The 22,070-nt window shown below is 41.6% G+C and overlaps 1 protein-coding gene across 11 annotated transcripts in view; it reads right to left on the reverse strand.

The window, feature by feature from the left end:
- Positions 1–22,070, reverse strand: part of TANC2 (tetratricopeptide repeat, ankyrin repeat and coiled-coil containing 2) — a 441,341-nt gene that overhangs the window by 350,634 nt on the left and 68,637 nt on the right. For 10 of the 11 annotated variants that reach the window (XM_053259180.1, XM_053259181.1, XM_053259179.1 and 7 more), the window contains one exon: positions 15,646–15,745. The exons of the other annotated variant lie outside the window; for it this stretch is intronic. In XM_053259180.1, coding sequence (XP_053115155.1) covers positions 15,646–15,712 — 67 coding nt within the window. In that variant the 5' untranslated portion in view covers positions 15,713–15,745. The remainder of the gene's footprint in view (positions 1–15,645; positions 15,746–22,070) is intronic. 11 annotated transcript variants of the gene reach the window in all.

The raw sequence follows: 22,070 nt of genomic DNA on the forward strand, positions 1-22,070 counted from the left end.
GATAATAACTCACTGCCGCCGCTCCAGGGGGCTTCTCAAGGCCATGGGGGGGGTCTCCAGAGGTTCCCCCTTCCCCCGATGGCCTCTGTTATTGTCCAAATTAGCCAGTCCGGGCGGTCTTTCGCCCATTCTAGGCCTGCCCTCCGTGGCGGTGGTCATTTTGGAGGCCGCCACACATGCCCAATGGGCCTCTGCGTGGCCTGGGTCATGACCTGGCCTCTGCGAGTTATTTTTCTTTTTAAAATTGTTTTAACTTAAAGCCCCCCTAACAGGCTGGAGGGGAGTTCCGTTCAATATTTAACTGAACCGGGGGGGGGGGGCGTGTTCAGTCTAATATCAAGCCTTTGAACTGAACCAGTTCGATATTGAACAGGTTCAGAATCAAACCTGTTCACACATCCCTAGCTTGCAGCACTGTTGATTCCTCTTCAATTTATCTCTGAATGCCTTTTTAATAAAGGCTGAAAGCATAAGAGTTTTGTCTTGCAAATGCAATGGTCCAGATTTTCCAGTTAAATGGACCAGGATGGTTAAAACCCTATCCACGGAAAACCCTGATGTCCTTTTCCCTCAAGAAAGACACCAGAAGTCCAATGCCACTCCAGTCCTAAAAGCCAGCTGGTCTGCTGAGCAGTTTATGGCTGCTGGCTCTTCTAAAGCAAGGGGAGAAGCAATTTTGTCATCTAAAGTTTTTTCATTCACTGTTTCACCTGTCCAGAGAGACATCAATGGATGCTATATATCTATTAAGAGATTAATTAATGATCAACCACTTATGCTTTGTTCAATTACGTCATTAGTACTGGCCAAAACATTTACTGATGCAGACTGTGAAAGGCTTAAGAACTTTGCAGAGGGTCACTGGCTAGCTGGGGGGAGATCTCAGATAAGCCTGTCCTATATCCTTGCTGGAGCAAATCATATAATCCAGGAAAGGCAGTCACCAGGCATTCAGACACACCTTTGCAAAAGCTGTTTTGTAAATGTGAGGTGGATGATGTCTGGCAATCCCTACACTCTGGTAAGAAAAACACTGGACTTACCATGAGGTGTTCTTTATACACAGTGTACTGAGATAATCCTTCATTACAGGTTGTGGACCCAAGCTGTTCAATCAGACAGGGACTACACAAATCTGTAATTCAGGTTTGTTTCCAGCAGGCAGAGAAGCCAAATCCCCAGATTACATACAGAAAATATGTAAGAAAGATTTAAGAGAAGACAATTAGTAGGATACAATAGGAATTAATACACCAAACAATCTAGGACTATACCTTGGGAGCTACCACTTCACCTAAAAAGTGCCCAGAGAGCCAAAAGGTCTAAATTCCACAGGTGGGCCGGATGACCTCCTTACAGTGTGCAGAAAGGAACACTGGACTTAATGTGAAGGGTTCTCTCACACACAGTGAGAAGGTCATGCAACATACTAAAGCAGTGTCCAGTTGGGATGAAATGGATCAAGTCTGGACTACTTGTTGGAACATTGTGCGGACAAAGGTATCTTGTGACGACTGAAAGAAAATGAAGCGTATAGTGCATAATGAGGGGAAAGGCAGACAATCATGTGATCATCCTGCACATTCCAGCAGGTGGGGCTTGAGCAGAAAATGCATCAAAGGAGGTCACAATGCAGGTGGAATGAGCAATAACGGCCCAAGAAAGTTCAAGGGAGATAGAGTCGTATACCAGTTAAATATACACTCTACTCCTTCGGGAGAGAGTATTCTTGGATACCTTGGGACCCAGGGTGGTAGAGTGTAAAGTGACAAACCAAAGGAGCAGGCCTGAATGGCAGAATACCTTGGTTCTGTAGATGTGTAGTGCTCTGTGGAAATAGAGTGTAAGCCAAGCTTTTTCCCTTGGAGAAAACAGGAAAGGGCAAAAGGCTGGTAAAATAATATCCTGTGATCAGTGAAAGGAGTTAACCTTAGTGAAGAAGGTAAGATCTGTATCTAGAACCACTGAGCTAGATTAGAAGAGACATAGCTCCCATTTGAACCAAAGAGGCTTCCAGTTCAGCTACAAGAGCACCTTCTAGAATAAGAGTTCCAAAGAAACAGAGTGCAGTGGCTCAAAGGCTGTTAAAGTGAAGGCACTGATGCCTCATAAAGGTTCCAAGAGAGAAACGCATATATAGGAGGAGGGGCGATTTTAGAAGTTCCCTCAGAGGAAAAGCCTTACATGAAGATAACCCTGTAGAGAATTGGATGAAGTGATGTTGGGGAATGAAGACAGAGCCTAAGTCTGATGTTTTAATGTGTTTGGGCGAAGCCCTTGCTCAAGACTGGCTTGCCAAGATGAAACTAACTTAGCTCATGATGCACAGCCAGTTACCAGCTTGCTAGTAGTCATATTTCTGACTTGCCAATTGGATGAGAATTGTGCAGCCTGGGTTTGGCAAACTTCATTAGTGTCCAAAATACTTGTTGTTCAACAACTGGAGGCAACATATGGACCCAACGTTGAAAACTGAGCAGCAAAACTAGGGAGCAAGCAACCTATTATATAATGGATTCTAATGAAAAGTTCCAGCTATATGAAATTAATTTGACAATTAACTCCTTGACTTAATAAAAGAAAATCAAGTTTCTTACCTGTAACTGGTGCTCAAGTAGTCATCTATCCAGTCTTACAACTTTCCCTCCTTTCTGGTGCAACACTTTAGTTGACTACCAGTTGCCGGTAAGAAACCGGCTTTTGTTTTTCATGATCTCTTACCAGCAACCAGTAGTTCAGTAAAGTGAACATCATTAGCAGGTAAGAAACCTGTTTTCTTCTTCGCAGTCTCTGTGCAGTCACACATATGGGAGAGCAGCAAGTTAAATTACTTGATAGGTGTTATCTTAGCTACCTAAGAACAGAGAATTCAGAACTGCTCTATCAAAGGCAGCATTATGTCAGGACCAAACATCCAAAGGATAATGCTTGATGAACGTCATAGGTTAAGACCAGGTGGCTATTCAGCAAAATATTGGTATTGGGACACCTCATTAAAGGGTATGACACTGCTCTAGTCCAGCAGGCTCAAATGTTGACTGGCACCACTGGCTTCTCAGCTATCTTGTAGGCTAAACGAATTTCCGAGATCTGTGAGGCACTGTGAAGATGGCTGCAATTCTCTCAACAAGCAAACAGGAAAGGAGTCTTATGAAAGGAAGCCATCCTGTGTATGTAGAAAGACAACACTATGCATATCAAAAGAGTGTAGAGCTCTCTCTGCATCAGACAGAGGAGTAACACACTGGCAGACATACATCTTGAGTACATATGAAGAGGGAATGAAGAAAACATTTTTAGTAGGAACAGTTTTTTGGGTTGCACTATGATTAACATCATGAAACACCAAGCAAGGTGGATCACCACATAGGGACCATAGCTCACCCAGTCAATGAGCTCAAGTGTTAGCACAAGAAGGAAGACCACTTTATAAAAGAGGAAACCAAGTTCACATGCAGTGTTCAAGAAACTTTCACATCAAATGAACTAAAATGAATATGAGATCCCATGCAGGAACACAAGTAGACAATGGTGGGTAAATATTTACATGCCCTTGATGAAATGTTTCACAAAAGTGAAAGAGACTGGACCTGATGAGAAAGGATGTCAAAATAACACTGCAACAACAGTTCGATCCATACAGCTCAATGGCATAGTCAGACCTGCCAAAGGAAAAACAAAATGCTCAACTGGAGAGTCGTCTGAAGAAACTTTAGCTTTCAAGATAAAGTTTGAAAATCTCTTCCATTTAGTGGCATAGGATCACCAAATCAAAAGGTTCCTCAACTCCAGAAAAATTGAGTGTTGTTCAGGGGGTAGGATGGATGCCAACAAATGAATATGCCATATCATGAGATAGAGAATGGGAACATTGAAATGCAGAATGCAATACCCATCTGGATACAAGATTCTGGTGGGTAGGAAAACTGACACAAATGCTTTTCAACAGGTGGAACAACATAAACCATGGTTGGTCAAGTCACAATACTGCTATACTGCATACTGCAAACGATACAGTTTGCTCTGTCCCAAGCTATCTTTTGCAGGACCCGAGGGACGAAAACGGTGAAAAGTGAATTCCTAGCTCCCATCTAGAAAAAACACATCTCCAAGAGATTCATGTCCTGCTCTGCTGCCAAACTAGAGGCACTGAGAGTTGTTGCTTGTTGCAAATAGGTTGAACACAGGATGGCCTCATAGGTGAAACACATCTGACATCATAAAGATCAATTTCCTATTTGTGGGAGGAGGCAGTTCCTACTAAGAATGTGTTAGGACACTGGACTTGTCCTTGACATGAATGGCAAAAAATCAGTATGTGATGATGAATGCACCAATTCCATAACTAAAGAGTCAAGGCAAGAAGCTTCTGGAAACTTATGCCATCCTGGTAATTTATATAACTCTTTGCCATAATTCTACCCATGGCTATCAGAACTGAATGGTTTTGCAGCACTGGAAGAAAGGCTTGTAGAAGACCGAAGACAGCCTTGAGCTCAAAAAAGTGTGGGTTTGAGTGTCAATGCTGCATTAACTGTAAACAGTCATAGCGGACACCCCAAACTAGATTTCTGGTGTCCAGTGCCAATAGTCACAATGGAGCTACAAAGGAAAGTCATATCTTCATGGACATTAGAACCATCCCTAGGCATGACAGATGTGAAAAGGGACCAGGAAGCATTTTGAACAAGGATAATAAGGCTTAAATATGACCAGGAACTGCCAATGGACCAGATACATATGGAGGTGAACTAAAGGAGTGACAGAAATGGCTGCTGCTATCAAACTGAACAGTTTTTGCAAGGTTAATGGATAGAAGCACAGATAAAAGCAGAACGATCCAACAAAATAAGCAGGTCTGTGGAAATCCACTCGTCTACTAGTCTGCAACGAGTGAAAAATGATGCCCGATGAGTGAAAAAATTCTGATGGATAATGTACCAACATAGTTAGAGGTCCAGCACCCTACCTCTGCCACCCCTGCTCTTGTTTGGTCTCCTTGGAGTGGCAACAGTCCAGGCATCTTCAAGGAATAAGAGCCAAAAAAACGCCCCCATGATTAGCAGCTACTGTAATGGAACATGTGGAGGAAGCAAACCAGGAGGAAGAGGACCTGGAGGAAACTCCCCACTTCACAGGACGAGGCACAGCTGCTTGCTCTCTGAGTTCTTGCACACCTTTTAAGAACATAAGAACAGTCCTGCTGGATCAGGCACAAGGCCCATCTAGTCCAGCATCCTGTTTCACACAGTGGCCCACCAGATGCCTCTGGGGAGCCCACAGACAAGAGATGTGTGCATGCTCTTTCTCCCGCTGTTGCTCCCCTACAACTGGTATTGATAAGCATCGTGCCTCTGAGGCTGGAGATGGCCCAGAGTCATCAGACTAGTAGCCACTGATAGACCTGTCCTCCATGAATCTGACTAAGCCCCATTTAAAGCCATCCAAGCTGGTGGCCATCACCACATCCCATGGCAAAGAATTCCACAGATTAATTATGTACAGTGTGAAAAAGTACTACTTCTTGTCGGTCCTAAATTTCCCAATCTTCAGTTCCATGGGGTGACCCCTGGTTGAAGTGCTGTGAGAGAGGGAGAAAAATTACTCTGTCCACCCTCTCCACTCCATGCATAAATTTATACACCTCAGTCATGTCTCCCCTTAGTCGCCTCTTTTCCAAGGTAAAGAACCCCAGATGCTGTAGCCTAGCCTCATAAGGAAGGTGTTCCAGTCCCCTGATCATTTTGGTTGCCCTCTTCTGAACCTTTTCCAGTTCTACAATATCCTTCTTAAGACACGGTGACCAAAGCTGTACGCAATACTCCAGATGTAGCCACACCACAGATTTGTATAAGGGCATTATATTTCAATCTCCTTCCTAATGATTCCTAGCATAGAATTAGCCTTTTTCACAGCCGCTGTGCACTGAGACGACACTTTCAACAAGCTGTCCACCAAGACCTCAAGATCTCTCTCCTGGTCAGTCACCGACAGCTCAGATCCCATCACCATATATTTGAAGTTGGTGTTTTTTGCCCCAACGTGCACCATTTTACACTTACTTACACTGAACCGCATTTGCCATTTTGTCGCCCACTCAGCCAGTTTGGAGAGATCTTCTTGGAATTCCTCATAATCTATTGTGGATTTCACTACCCTAAGTAGTTTAGTGTCATCTGCAAATTTGGCCACGTCACTGGTCACCCCAACTTCTGGATCATTTATGAACAAGTTAAACAGCACTGCTCCCAGTACCAATCCCTGGGGGACCCCACTTCCTACATACCTCCATTGTGAAAACTGTCCATTTATTCCTACTCTGTTTCCTGTCCTTCAACCAGTTACTGATCCACACATAAAGCTGTCCCCTTATTCCATGACTGCTAAGTTTACTCAAGAGTCTTTGGGGGAGAACTTTGTATACTATGTCAACTGGATCACCTTTATCCACATGCCTGGAAACTCTCAAAGAACTTCAAAAGGTTAGTGAGGCAAGACTTGCCTTTGCAGAAGCCATGCTGGTTCTCCTTCAGCAAGGCCTTTTCTTCTATATGCTGAACAATTTTGTCCTTAAGTATGCTTTCCATCAATTCACCCGGAAATGAAGTTAAGCTGACTGGCCTGTAATTTCCTGGATCCAACCTGGATCCCTTTTTGAAAATTGGAGTCACCTTGGCTACTTTCCAGTCCTCTGGTACAGAGCTTGACTGTAGGGACAAGCTATATGTTTTTGCTAGGATATCTGCAATTTCACATTTAAGTTCCTTCAGAACTCTTGGGTGGATGCCATCTGGCCCGGGTGATTTGTTAATTTTTAGTTTTTAAAGATCGTTTAGAACATCCTCCCTTGGCCCAGTTCCTCAGCCGCTAAACCTGAAAAGCTCAATTCTAGAGAGGGTATATGGTCAGTATCCTCTGCTGTGAAGACAGATGCAAAGAACTCATTCAGCTTCTCTGAAATCTCCTTATCCTCCTTAATAATCCCTTTCACACCTTCATCATGTAAGGGTCCAACCACCTCCCTGGCAGATTTTCTACTTCTGATATATTTAAAGAAGTTTTTGTTATTCCCCTTGACATTTCTAGCTATATGCTCCTCAAACTCTCTGAATCTTTTAATGTCTCCTTGCATTTCTTTTGCCAGAATTTATGTTCCTTCCTGTTTTCTTCATTTGAGCAGGAATTCCATTTTCTGAAGAAAGTCTTCTTCCCTGACTCTACTTGTTAGCCACGCTGGCATCCTCCTGAATTTGGTGGTACTACTTCTCCTTCTTGGTATACATTCCAACTGTGCTTCTAGTACTGTGGCTTTTTGTGCTGACTTTGGCAGGCAGAAGTACGTTTTTGTCTTGGGCAGAAGAAATTTTTATTTTTTGTGGGGTGCTGCCCTTATCCCCTTTACTGACTAGCTACCCAGTGATCAGAACAGGCAGGCTGACCCTGGACACCAAAGAGGAGTGGCAGCCATCAGCTACGAAGGGCACTTGTGAGTCCCCTCCTTTGAAATATGTTGGCTTGGCACCCTTAGCCTTGGAGTGTTCACAAAACTTCAGAAGGGCAAAGTGGAGCTAATTGCAGGATGGCTGGGGCTCGAGAGCATGCGCTCTCTCCAGAACACATATTAGTATATTCTAGAATTATAAGTAGTGCATTCAGCTAGTGGCAGGATTACCCATTAAGAACTTGGTGTCTGCAGCTCTGTGAGAAGCGTTTTACTTAGAATTTATTTAGTGTACCACCATAACCCCTGCTAACTTGGCAAAGAGGCACCTTATAACATGGTGATTCTCTTTATTTAGCAAGGGAAGAGTAACTGGTCCTATACACCCCCAGCACAGTACCTCCAGTGACTGTTGCTCGTGTTCATATCTTAGGTTTCCTTTTAGATGGTGAGCCCTTTGGGGGCAGGGATCCTGAGCCATTTTTAGAAGGTCAGTATAGAAATCAATCAATCAATTAATTAATTAATTAATTAATTAATAGCTCCAGGAATCATCTGACTAGTAAAACATGTGTCAGACTGGTGAACTGAGCCAACATTTTTTCACCCCTGAAAATAAAGGTATGCTCATGGAGGTAGTGTTGCATTCTATCTAGCATTATTTTATGTTTTATTAATCAGAAGTTTGTCCCTTTGGAGATACTGTACAGTGTATGGGGGTGGAGTCAGAAAGGAAAATGGGGTGAAAGGAGAAAAGTGGAGTTGTTTCTGAATAATGCTTAGTTAAACATATAAGATTGTTTCGTTTTTACGAGGGAAGCCGCTATAAAACAGGTAGTAACAGAGTCCAATACTGCATTTGTCAACTGGATTTATTTCAAAGGAGAAAGGCACAGCTTATTTAGGCTGACCATGTAACCAAAATGACCTCACGAGTTCATGGCAGTCATCAATATAATAAGTCAGTAATCAATATAGAGGAAAACCCATAATTTTTGAAATAAGCTATTATAATTGCCATACACTATGTGAAAATTCTTGAAACCATGGACATTTGGGAAGGAACGGTTCTATTGCACCAGTATGCTTCTAGATCTACACAGAACTGAAGGATTGGGCCAGATAGAGAAGTTAAAAGCACACATTTATCATATCTACGGATACAAGCAAGGTCTCTTCACATAGGAAGGAAGGATGGTGTGGAATGAAATCATACGGAAGTGATGGTATGAAAGAAAGGTGTTATGTCTCATTGATCTAGGATTGGGTGTAGCTCACCATCTTTCTTTGGTACGATGCCTGGAATAAATTCTCTGATGAAACCTGGATTTGGATACCCTCTGAATTGTTCCCTTAAAAAGCAAGGCTGATACCTCATGCAATCCAAGTAGAATCACCTGAGGTCTGGTCAATCTGCCCAAGGCAAACAAGGTCTTCTACCATAAAAGCACTCTCAGATGCAAGAAGCAGCTTCAACAGGCTTTCTGGCAGTGTCAATATATTTGGACTACGTGCTCTTCATCAAGACAATGCAAGCACTCCATACGGCCATCTGTATCTGTGGAGGGAAATTAAGTCCCACCTTTAACTATGACTTACTGGCCATGGACTCATGATTGCAGCTGCACAGAAAGGAAATTAACAGAATCAGAGGAAAAGAAAGGGAGGGGCAGATGCAACATAAATAAACACACCAAAATAGAAAAGGCAATGAAAACAAAAGTGAGAAGAAGAAGAAAGGCAATGAAGTTTGCCTGGCTGGGCAAACACACTGAGAGATTCTTCCTGAGATATCCACTGCAGAAATCAAGGAAGAACTGAGAAAGAGTGGGTGGGCATTAGGCTAGATACTATCATGGGGGCAGGGAGTGGAAGTCTTGTCATAAAGCTCTGAGGCAGCATGCAAAGGATTCCAAAATAAGGTGTCGAACAGATTCAGAAATCTATAAGTGTGATTGCATTGATCACCATGAAGATTATATTTTTGCTTAAACTTTCTATATGCTTTTCATATCCCCCTAGTTTAACATCAAACAAGGTTATTTTATCTATAATATTGTCCAACTAGGATAAGCTATTTTCTCCAAAACAAGTGCAGCATCTGCTTTGCATGCAGAAGGTCTCATGTTCAATTTCTGACATCTCAAGCTAGGACTAGGAAAGACTCCTGCCTGGAACTCTGGGGAGCTGCTGCCAGTCAGTGTAGAAACAACTGAACTAGATGAACCAATGATCTGAGTTGATATGTCAGTTTCCTATGTTCCTCCCTCCACGGTACCTAGTGTCTTTAAATCCCACACCCCACTCAACATCTTTATTTTGTTTATTTCTCAGCTTTTTAACTCTTTAGTTATTAAAGGTTCCAGTGACTCTAATACCAAATCTGACTCAGACAGATATCCCTCCTCTTTTTAGTTCACATTTGTAGAGCCTTTTTAGGAGCCATATTATTAAAAGAAAGAAAAAACTCCCCTCTCTGCTCTGTCGATATACTATTTAATATTGCACTATTAAACCAGTATCCATAAGATAAATAGACTGATTACTTAATCAAACATAAATTACTCTGAAGTCTTAAATTTGTTCCAAACTAATTCATTCCCACTTCTCAGCAACTCCTAAATTATGAAGTTATATATTCATAATTAACAGTCTAGCAAATGTATTCAGTTCAGTTCTTTGCCATGTATATCATACAGTCATGACAGCATCTGTATAATTAAGGAAGCTGCCTTTTTCAGCATTCTATTACAATAGCTGAAGATTTTAATTGGTATTCAACCTGAGCATTTTACCAATGTGAATCTACTTGGTAAAAGTTATAACTTGGCCAGAGAAGACTGGACTAAGGGCAGCCTGCTCTGTGGCGGTGACGGCAACTAAGAAATGGTACTTCACCACCACCGTTGCATCTGCTCAATGTCACCCAGCAGAGCTTTTTCACATGGTTCAGAGGCTACTAATGAGAGCCCCAAACACAAAACTGAACCCTCATCAGCCCACTGTGACCAACGTGTGCTATATTTTGTGGACCAAAGTGCACATATCCACGACGACTTGGACACTAAGGATTTTGCAGAACCAGAACTGAATGTTACCAACATATCATTTGGCCTTGTTAAATTGGATACCTTTCAAACTGTATTGCCTGAGGGAGTACATGGGTTGCTTGGAAGTCTGAGACCCACCACCTGTATGTTCGACCCTTGCTCTTCATGGATGGTTAATGGAAGTAGCTAGGGAGGGTTGAGGCAGTGGGTGGCAGGTATGGTAAATGCTTCCATGAATCAGGAGGTGGTGTCCCATACCCAGCTGAAGGAGGCAGTAATTAGGCCTCTCCTAAAACATTCCTTGTTAGATCCAGCCATTTTAAATAACTTCCAGTCGGTTTCAAACCTTTCATTTTGGGGCAAGGTGTTAGACTGGATAGTAGCATCTCAGCCCCAGGCAGCTCAGGATGAAACTGATTTAAATCCATTCCAGTCTCACTTTTGACCTAGGTATGGGAAGGAAACTCCCTTGGTTGCTCTGGCGAATGACCTACACCAGGAGATCTACATGCAACCACCAGAAGACGTCATCCATGATCATCAACTGTGGTATCATAAATAGTTTGCTGTTTTATGTTTAATTGTTAATTATTGTTGTTTTATGCTGTTTTATAATTTCTGTTATAATTATTAACTGATTTAAATGGTTTTGTTTAATTGTAAACTGCCTTGAGCCATTTTGGAAGGGCGGTATAAAAATGAATAAAATAAATAAATAAATAAATATGCTGAGGACATCCATTTCTATTTTTCTCTAAAAACTATATAACTTCTTGTCGAACAACTACGTAATATGAAGATTCTTTAACAATGAAAAATATTAGATAATTATAATTCCAATCTTGTATAATAGAGATTTATATATAAACTCTCAAATCCAAGATGCATTTTGGCCATTGCCCCTCACAAGAAACACTATCGTCATTACTAGGTAAAAGGTAAAGTGTGCCATCGAGTTGGTGTCGACTCCTGGCGACCACAGAGACCTGTGATAGTCTTTGGTAGAATACAGGAAGGGTTTACCATTGCCATCTCCCGTGCAATACGAGATGATGCCTTTCAGCATCTTCCTATATTGCTGCTGCCTGATGTATGTGTTTCCCATAGTCTGGGAATCATACCAGCGGGGATTCAAAACAGCAACCTCTGGCTTGCTAGTCAAATCATTTCCCCACTACACCATTAGGTGGCACAAATCTAGGCCCTTCCAATGGCCTTTTTTTGTTTGTGAGTTGTTGCCTGCTTTCCTCTGACCTTCCTTCCTCTTTGATTTGGAGTGATAGATACACCACCCTCCTGATTTAGACCCTGTTCATCTTGGAGATATCCTCTTGCCTCAAAAAAATTGTGACACCATTTTTCACCATCTTACATAGAAACAAGCGTTCAGTTGCCCTGTCTGTTTGCATGAAGAGAGTTAAAAAGAAAATCAAAATGAGGCAGATGCTGCAAGTGGCCTGTTGTGGTTAGCAAAGCCTCATAAGAAACCTGTTCAGATATTACACATTGCAGCAACTTACAGGCTTATATCAAGCACTATGCTGTACACAGTTCACCTTGTGTCAATAAAGTAGGTTTAAAAATGATAGAATATCCCAAATTTCCCCACAATTGCCATTCTTTTTCCAAAAATTGGAACTTGCTCTTTCTATGGCTTCAAATTTTCTGGAAATTTATATGTCTCTACTCCTCTCTGCATCCCTACCAAAGTGTATTCCTTCACTCCCAAGATGCAGAACCAGTCCCATACTTTGGGAGACAGGCATCCTCTTTGTCACTCAAACATTTTTCTTCCCCATTCATTCCCTCTTCAGATGTATTAAAATAGTTCTCTCATTAGTTGATCAAAAACATTCAAAGTGACCAGACACAAATTATAACCACCACAATCACAACAACATTCAATAAAACAGTAGAAGCAGCTGTGGGAAAACCACACATGGAGCAATCAACCACTGCCCTCTTCAAATGTTCACCTGAACCATGGCAGCTTGATCTAGCATCTAAAAGCCAGCAAAGACTGAGCCAGACATGTTACCCGGGCAGCAAATTCCAAAACCTTAGCACCACTACTAAAGATAGTGCATCCACACTTGTACCCACCCAACAGATAAGCAGAGGACAAGTCTTCTCCAATGATCTCAGCATATTAGGGAGTTCATGTGGGCAAAGACAGTCCTTCAGGTATCCTGGCCCAACACCATTTAGGACTTTAAGTAAGAGCCAACATCTTGAATTTGGTTCAAAAGATCAGGAAGATGACATAGTAATGTTATGATGTCTGAAATACAAGCTGCCATTACAACTCTAATAATCACATTCTGTACCATCAGTAGTTTCTGAACACTTTTTCTGGGTAGCTCCAGGTAGAGGGCATTGTAGAAATCTAATTTAGGTATGACCAAGGCATGTGTGAAAGTGTCTTTTTCTAGGAAAGGGTGACGTTGGTACACCAACCAAAAGTGAACAAAAAGCACTCCTGGCCACAGCCTATACCTCAATAAGTAGTAACGATCACTTCAACCCTGCTAACTGGACACAGAGGCATCTTTTAAAGTGGTGACTGTCTTATATTTAAGAGGAAGGAGAGCAACTATCCCTATTCAACCCCAGCACAGCATCTTTTCAGTGGCTGTCACTGGCATCCATTTTGTGTTTCTTTTTATAGTGGAAGCCCTTTCGGGAAAGAGAATGATTTTTTGTAAATCACTATGTAAATCACTTTGAGAACTGGTTTTTGTTGGAAAGTGGTTTAAACAACAATAAATAATGAGATGATCTGCAGAACTATAGATAGGTTGATCCCAATTCTGGTGAAGCGGAGCAAGGGGTAAGTAAGGGGGGATTTCCTTGTCAAAGCCCATCAGTTAATTTCCTTTGAAGTGGCAGCAGCCACTTTGAATAAATCAGCAGAGCTGTAGGCAAGGTAACTCTCCCTCTCATTTGACAAACTGGCAAAATTCTAACTCACTATACTACTCCTAGTGTTTCTCCACCCCACCCCCTCTTTTAAGTCCCTCAATAATTAATTGATAGTTATTAAAAATAATTGACTTGATGAAGTTGAACCTTGCACATAATAAACTGGATAATATTTAAATTGTCATAGGACTCAGTTTGCCTTGACCACATACATTAATGTGATGAAATTCTAACTAAGTTTATTTTGAGAGTGTACACGTCATCCTCACTCTACAAGTTAAAAACCCAAACATTCCACATGAACACACTGTACACACACAGAAAAGCTGAATGCTACAATGCTGAAATTCTCAAACCTCAAGCCAGCCAGAATTACAGGGCTACATCACCAATATAAAGACATTTTTAGCATGCCTCCACTGACCCAGACTGCTGATGCCAGTTGCTTCATTTGGGAAGCACTGCTAAGAATTATACATTCAAGGCAGCAATGTGCTCATGGTAAGTCCTGCATGAAAGAAACCACAATACTTTTAACCACAGCTGAAAGGCATAATTCTGAGCTAAAAAGAGAGAGAAAGAGAATTGTCTTAAATGCAGGGATTTACAAGGTTTGGCCAACCTTGACAATCAGGTTTGTGTTTGCTGCCGTTCTTAACTCTCCTCCATTCTTAATTATGACATCATATTAAGCTTTGGAGGCACTCAGAGTGTCTCTAAAACTCTGCACAACATCAGAGGAGCGCTCACCTTGCTCCTCAGAAGTCAGGAGAAGAAAGGGGGAGCTCCCTAACCTTCCACTAAGCCTTGGAGGTTCAGAAGGCTGTGAAACATCAAATTATGGTCCTTTCCAAAGCCACTGGAGGGTCTGGGACATTCCCTTGCTTTCTCCGAGGTTCAACATTTGTAGATCCCTACTTAAATCAGATCCAAAATTCCACTGTCTCAATAAAATTTTATTGCTCTTAGATGTGTATCCGAATAGCCCAGGCCAAGCTCCATCCTTTGCCTGGAATTCACACCCTTCCTCCCTTCCCTGATCTGCCTTAATTGCAAAAAGGACCACTCTAAAGGGAGATACCAGGGGTGTTTTCTGCTCAAGGAAAATGTTTTTGTGGCATGCTGGAGCTAGCAGAGGGAAGGCCTCTGTGCGGTGATAGACTGATCTATAGCAAAGAAGAGGGGTACAAAAAAGGAGAGCTCTGGAAAAGTAGAGGACCACCAGAGAGAGAGAGAGAGAGACAGAGAGAGAGAGACAGAGAGAGAGAACACACCCCTGAACAGTGGCACTCTTATCCTTGAACTTTGGGGCTGAGGGTCCGGGGCCCCCAAACCCTCTCAAGTCTGCCCTGGATGGTGTGATCACCACTGGTCTGCACTGTACCAGGTGAGTGAGTGTGATTGTGACCTGTGCTGGGTGTTTTAGAGACAGCAGGGGGAGTGGAGAAAGAAATATGTGGGATTGGAATACGTTGTGTGTATTCTGCTAATTTCTGCTAATGCACATTTCTGCTAATGCATATTTGCATAAATATATCCATTTTATATCTTTACATTCTTGTGAATTCAGTTGCTGTTTGTGCCCTCAAGAACCCACATGTTAAAAATACTCTGTGTGTCACAGGGTGTTTGGGGGGGGTGGGGGGTGGTGATGCAGCTGGGGGGGGTCCAAAGGCCGTTAGGTCCAGGCTACAAAATTCCTTAGGTGCACCTCTGCCCCTGAATGAAGCAAGGGGGAAGCTGAGTCTACTCACTTTACAAAACTGTGGGTTCCAGAGCCATACCCTCCCCTTTTTGGAAGATTCATACCCAAGCATCAACAGCCCAGCATTGCCCTTGGTATAATATCTGAAATGGACTCTGTTTTAATCTATCCTCATCTCTTCCCCCACCCACCCCTTTTTTTAAAGTTTTCCCCATCCTGGTTCTGAGTAGTTGGACTGTGAGCTGGCTAATCATAATAATAATTGCTTTTTATTATACACTTTTCTCTGTTTCTTCTAAATAAATGCATAAAGGAATATGGTGTGTGTTTCTTGCGTTTCTCTTCATAATAGCCAACACAAATATGAACCCAAGCGAGGCTGTGCCAGACTCCTAGTGCTTATGCAGAGCATATGCAGATTGCCCTAGGAGACCTGGGGTGTAACAGCAGTAAGCTTCTATGTACAAATTTCATTTGCTGGACTAGGGTGACTGTATTTATATCAAGATACTCCTTCCTTCACTTACCGCTGGATCTGTTTTTGCGGTTTGATTTCCCACCCGTAAGAAGCATCTTGAGACTGTTCCGAAACATGGCTGTTCTGGTCTAATCAGCACGCCCCAAAAGCTGTATAAATATAAAAATAAAACATATCCATTAACTAATTTTTGGTCATTAGCAGCAAGCAGTAGTTGGCACAAGCAATCCTTACAATTGCTATTTGCATTAATAATATAACATCGGAAGCAGCCCTCTGTAGGAAGCCAAACTAAAAAAAAATGCACAATTTTAAATGTAATAAAATACTACTCTATCACAGTTTCTGTTCCTTCAGAAATTGACCATACTCCGAATATATTTCAGGATTCTGCAATGTCGCACCAATTAAATAGTTTCAGACAAGATTCTGTTATGCCTGGGTCTGCAAAATGGGTAAAAGTGGCAAGATATTACCTATGTTGGTAATAAAGAACCTCAGGTTTTATTCCAGAAAGGCCATATCTTAAGAATGGAGGCAAAACTACCAAGCCTATATAAACAGGTAACAGATCAGGTATGAAAGAGCCAGTGAGAGATTAGAGCAACAGACTCAGGATGCCTCTTCACAGACATTCAATGACTCCTTCCCCGTACCGCTCCATTTAGAGTAACTTTATTACTAAAATAATATTTTCTTAACTACTGAATAGCAAAGTCCTATAAAAACAAAGAACTATAGAACAATGTGTCCAAGACTGCACTCAGAATGTGTATATTCTGTAATTCTATGTAAACTCAGACTCTACAGTTGAATGGCATGAAGAATTCACCTTTCATTTTTGTATTTAAAAATCTTTCACCTCTTTTGAATGCAAAGATAGGTTTGTAAGTCTGCAGATAATGCCAGATGGATTCTCAGAAAGATAGCTGACTAAGATTTTCAAGAGGTAGGAGTTTGATGCTCTGCATTGCTCCTTGCCCCTCCCATTAAAAAAGAAAACTTGAAATTATAGAAAGCAAGTACATATATACAGATTGCAGAACTTATTTATGTAGGAATTGGAATACTTTGTACTCTATTTTAATCAATATCCTCTGTTAGATAGCCACAATTATACACCAAGGAAATAACAAAGGTAAGAAAGTTCCCTGTTCTAGTACCATTTGATTGAAGGTCAAACCAGACAAGATGATGGAAACCCATATTTGGATCACCTGGCTTTTAAATTTGTGGAAAACCCAGGAAAATTGCCTGGCCCCCAAGCTACTATTTGCCCTGATATGGAAAAACAAAACAGCAGCTGCAGGGAGGATTTTCATCAGCAAAACTGAATGGGTTTGAACCACACAAACCTCCAATCTGAACCAGGTTCCACTCACCCCCAAATACCTTTTTCCAACATGTAAACAACGGGAAGTCCAACAATAGATCTCCATCTTCTCATTTAATTTAGCACTCAGGTTAGCAGAGATGGGATTGCTCACCAAAATCTAAGCCAGGACAAGAGCATTAGAACATCTGGCCCAGATGTACGACTGACAGAGTGTCAAACAGTCACCTGTACAGCTTGCTCCAACTCCTCCTTCCTTGCACTGTCACCACCAAACAAAACCCAGGTTATGAAGAATGAAGTTACTGCAAAGAAGAAAGACTGGCGGAAAACCTGGAGTGGGCTTCCATTAAGACAGCCTTGCACAACATAAGCCCCAGATGCGCCCTGCGGGGACATTTTTATTGGCCCAGGTAGCCAGTAACAGCAGGAGCCCCAACATTTGACATTTGTGTGGGGATGGAACAGTCAGGTGCCCACTGACTGAGCAAGGACAGGGCTTGTTTTCTGGCCACTATCCTTGGTTAAAATTGTGGGCCCCTGCTGGGAGGGAAGGACCCACAACTAACTAGTAATTGCTTTAATATTTATCTTTATAATTAATCTTACTGCAATAAAAAAATTGACTTTGGGCCCACCATACATCGTCATGGTTGTTTCTGGCCCACTAGGAAATTTCAGTTGTGCACCCCTACATTAAGGGAAATATGTTTTAATTATCCCTTTTTCCTTGATACTAAAAATTTGCTCCTACCGAGGCACAAATGAAGCCCTGTGTGGTTGTAGGTCCAAAGAACAAAGAAACTGCCCAAAGGCAGGAAAAGAAGATAATTATGTTGTAAAAGTGTTATTGTGAAGAGCTGTTTGGCTAGAGTTGTCGGGGGAGCATTGGAGCCCAAACTGCACAAGACTTCTATTTTCTCTCTCCTTCCTTCTCTTGCAGAATACTTTGCTATTTGACATTAATCAAATAATCTCTCCTTTAGGAAGCAAACACAATAAGTAGAACTCATTTCTGTTCTTCCTGACAACTCTCTGGTGACGGGAGATTCAACAAGGAATCTCCCGTCACCAGAGAGTTGTCAGGAAGAACAGAAATGAGTTCTACTTATTGTGTTTGCCTCCTAAAGGAGAGATTCCTTCTGACCACGGTACAATTGTTGCCTAACACTTTGTTGAGCCTAGTCCAGGTATGTGTCTTGGGCTGTCCAGAGATGGGGAGACAGGGGGTGACTCTGGGGTTGCTATTCCGGTGGGGATGAGGAATTGGCGATGGCATTAACAGATCAGCAAGCCATTACAGGGGAACAGAAACCAGAAATCTAATAGCTGTTTCCCCTTCCAGCTCTTTGACCTTGGGGAGGAGTGCCAATTACCCACAGAACTTTGCAATGCCACATGGATCCAAAATAAATCTGAGATAATCTATAACCTGATTGTGGATAAAGGAGCCTATCTGGTATGCATTACAGAGAACTGGTCTGGAAAGGCTAATAATCCGGTAAGATCCTAGCTTCTCCCAGTGGAATACTGGAGTGGCTCAGGAGTTCGTAGCAGACATAACACATATGGGCCTATCACAGGTGGTCTCTGGATGCATAATACTGGTCACACACTTGATTTGGGCTTTTGTTCTGATTAGGGTGGTGTTCCATGGGTAGGGATTCACATTATTTCCCCAAGGTCAAGGACAGACCACCAACTGGTTAAGGTAGGACATGCAGCCACAACCCACCTCTGCAGGATGGTCCACCCAAGAAGGTTATTGGATTAAACAGGATTCTAAGAAGTCTTGGAAGGATTTCAAGTTGGCTCTGCCAATGCTCTGATGCAAACATGGAATATTATATTATTATTTCTTGTTTACACAGTCAGACAGGTGTTATTGACTGGTTTGTTTCATCCAGACATCGAGTCCTTCCCAAGGACCTGGGATGGATGAATTTTATCATCAATACTGTTGGTTATTATAGATATCGTCGCAAAATATAGGCTGTTCCCAGTAAAGCTGCTTTTTGTAATTGGCTGATGGTGATTTCTGTGGCCCCTATGGTGTTGAGGTGCTCTTCAAGGTCTTTTGGAACTGCACCCAGGGCGCCAATTACCACTGGGATTATTTGGTCTTTTTCTACCACAGCCTTTCAATTTCAATTTGTAGATCTTTGTATTTGGTGGTTTTTTCTATTTCTTTTTCTTCTATTCTGCTATCCCCTGGTATTGCTATGTCAATTATTTTGACTTGTTTTTCTTTCTTCTTGACTACAGTTATATCTGGTGTATTGTGTGGCAGATGTTTGTCTGTTTGTAGTCGGAAGTCCCATAATATTTTTACATCTTCATTTTCTTCAACTTTTTCAATTGTATGGTCCCACCAATGTTTGGCTACAGGTAGCTTGTATTTTTTGCAGATGTTCCAGTGTATCATCCCTGCTACCTTGTCATGCCTTTATTTGTAGTTAGTCTGTGCGATCTTTTTACAACAGCTGCTTAGGTGGTCCACGGTTTCATCTGCTTCTTTACAAAGGTGGCACTTGCTGTTTGTTGTGGATTTTTGACTTTTGCTCTTATTGCATTTGTTCTTAGTGCCTGTTCTTGTGCAGCCAGTACTAAACCCTCTGTTTCTTTCTTCAAGTTGCTATTCTTAAGCCATTGCCAGGTCTTGGTGATGTCTGATTTTCCACTTATACAGGTGAAACTCGGAAAATTAGAATATCGTGCAAAAGTCCTTTAATTTCAGTAATGCAAATTAAAAGGTGAAACTGATATATGAGACAGATGCATTACATGCAAAGCGAGATAAGTCAAGCCTTAATTTGTTATAATTGTGATGATCATGGCGTACAGCTCATGAAAACCCCAAATCCACAATCCCAGAAAATTAGAATATTACATGGAACCAAGAAGACAAGGATTGTAGAATAGAACAATATCGGACCTCTGAAAAGTATACAGTGTACTGTGCTTGATTGGCCAGCAAACTCGCCTGACCTGACCCCATAGAGAATCTATGTGGCATTGCCAAGAGAAGGATGAGAGACATGAGACCAAACAATGCAGAATTGCTGAAGGCCACTAATGAAGCATCCTGGTCTTCCATAATACCTCATCAGTGCCACAGGCTAATAGCATCCATGCCACGCCACATTGAGGCAGTAATTGCTGCAAAAGGGGCCCAAACCAAGTACTGAATACATATGCATGCTTATACTTTTCAGAGGTCCAATATTGTTCTATTCTACGATCCTTGTCTTCTTGGTTCCATGTAATATTCTAATTTTCTGGGATTGTGGATTTGGGGTTTTCATGAGCTGTACGCCATGATCATCACAATTATAACAAATTAAGGCTTGACTTATCTCGCCTTGCATGTAATGCGTCTGTCTCATATATCAGTTTCACCTTTTAATTTGCATTACTGAAATTAATGGACTTTTGCACGATATTCTAATTTTCCGAGTTTCACCTGTATTGTGCAAATATTGACCATGCAGGGGCTAATTTTTCCATTTTTCTGCTCGGTTCTTGACTTGTTCTTTCTTGTAGGCCTGCTTTCTTTCATTGGTGTTGAATAGTTTCTCGTTATTGACCATTTTAAGTGTAACTTCTTCACTGTCCTTGATATATTCTTCAAGGCCTCTTTTCTCCTCCTCTACTATTTGATGGACTTGCAGCATTCCTCTTCCACCTGAGCTGCGAGGGAGGTAGAGCCTATCTACATCACTGCAGGGGTGCAGAGCATGATTGATGGTCATTATTTTCCTGGTCTTATGATCCAGCGTCTCTAGCTCTGCCTGGGTCCAGTCTATTATTCCTGCAGTGTATCTGATAACAGGTATAGCCCAGGTGTTTATGGCTTGTATGGTGTTCCCGCCATTGAGTTTGGACTTGAGGATTTTTCTAACTCTCCAGATGTATTCACTTCCCATTTTTCTTTTAACTTCAGTGTGTGCAATGTTATCAGCCTGGACAATGCTCAAGTATTTGTAAGGTTCTTTCTCTTCCAGGTTCTTGATCTTGCTTCCATCGGGCAGTTATATTCCTTCTGTTTTTCTTATTTTCCCTCTGTTCATTATTAATGCAGCACACTTGTCTAGTCCAGACTCCATTGTTATATTGCTACTGAATATACGGACAGTGTTTTGCAGTGATTCAATTTCTGACTGGGACTTTCCATACAACTTCAGATTGTCCATGTACAGCAGATGGTTGATTTGACTTGATGTTTTAGATGTTTGGTATCCGAGGCCTGTTTTGTTTAGTATTTGTGAAAGTGGGGTCATGGCGATTACAAACAATAGAGGGGATAGTGAGTCCCCTTGGAAAATACCTCTTCTAATGCTAACCTGTCCAAGTGTCTCGCCATAGATTGTTAACTGTGTACTCCACATGCTCATTGCTTTTTTTATAAATATCTGAATGTTTTTGCTGACACCAGTTGTTTCTAAACATTTTAGTATCCATATGTGAGGCAACGAATTGAAGGCTTTCTTGTAGTCAATCCATGCAACACTTAGATTTGTTTTTCTTCTCTTGCAGTTTTCAAAAATCATTTTGTCAGTCAGCAGCTGGTCTTTTGTGCCTCTGGTGTTTGGGCAATTTCCTTTCTGTTCAACTGGAAGCTGTTTGTTAGTTAATAAGTGTTGCATCACTTCATCTGCTATTATTCCGGTTAATAATTTGAACATGGTTGGCAGGCAGGTTATCGGTCTATAATTACTTGGAACTGCACCTTTTGCTGGGTCTTTCATGATGAGATGAGTTTTCCCAGTTGTTAGCCATTGTTCAATATCACCTCCTTGCAAAATGTGATTGAACTGTTTTGATAGTAGTTTATGAAGGCTTGTTAGGTGTTTAAGCCAAAAGCCATGCAGTTCATCGTCGCCTGGCGCAGTCCAATTTTTAATTTTCTTTGCTCTTTCACTTATTAATTCTGGTGTTATTATTAGATCTTGCATTTGTTTTTGACCTCTTTCATCCAGCCTGCTTTTTTATTATAATCTATTGGATTGTCCCATAATTTCCCCCAGAATTGCACTGTTTCTTCTTTATTTGGTGTTTCTTGCAGTTTCTCCTTCTATGCTTTGGTAGAAACGTCTCTGATTCGACTGGAATTGGGAGATTCTGCCTGTGTTGTTGTTGTT

This window comes from Hemicordylus capensis, chromosome 6 (assembly GCF_027244095.1).
Source record: "Hemicordylus capensis ecotype Gifberg chromosome 6, rHemCap1.1.pri, whole genome shotgun sequence".
Taxonomy (NCBI): domain Eukaryota; kingdom Metazoa; phylum Chordata; class Lepidosauria; order Squamata; family Cordylidae; genus Hemicordylus; species Hemicordylus capensis.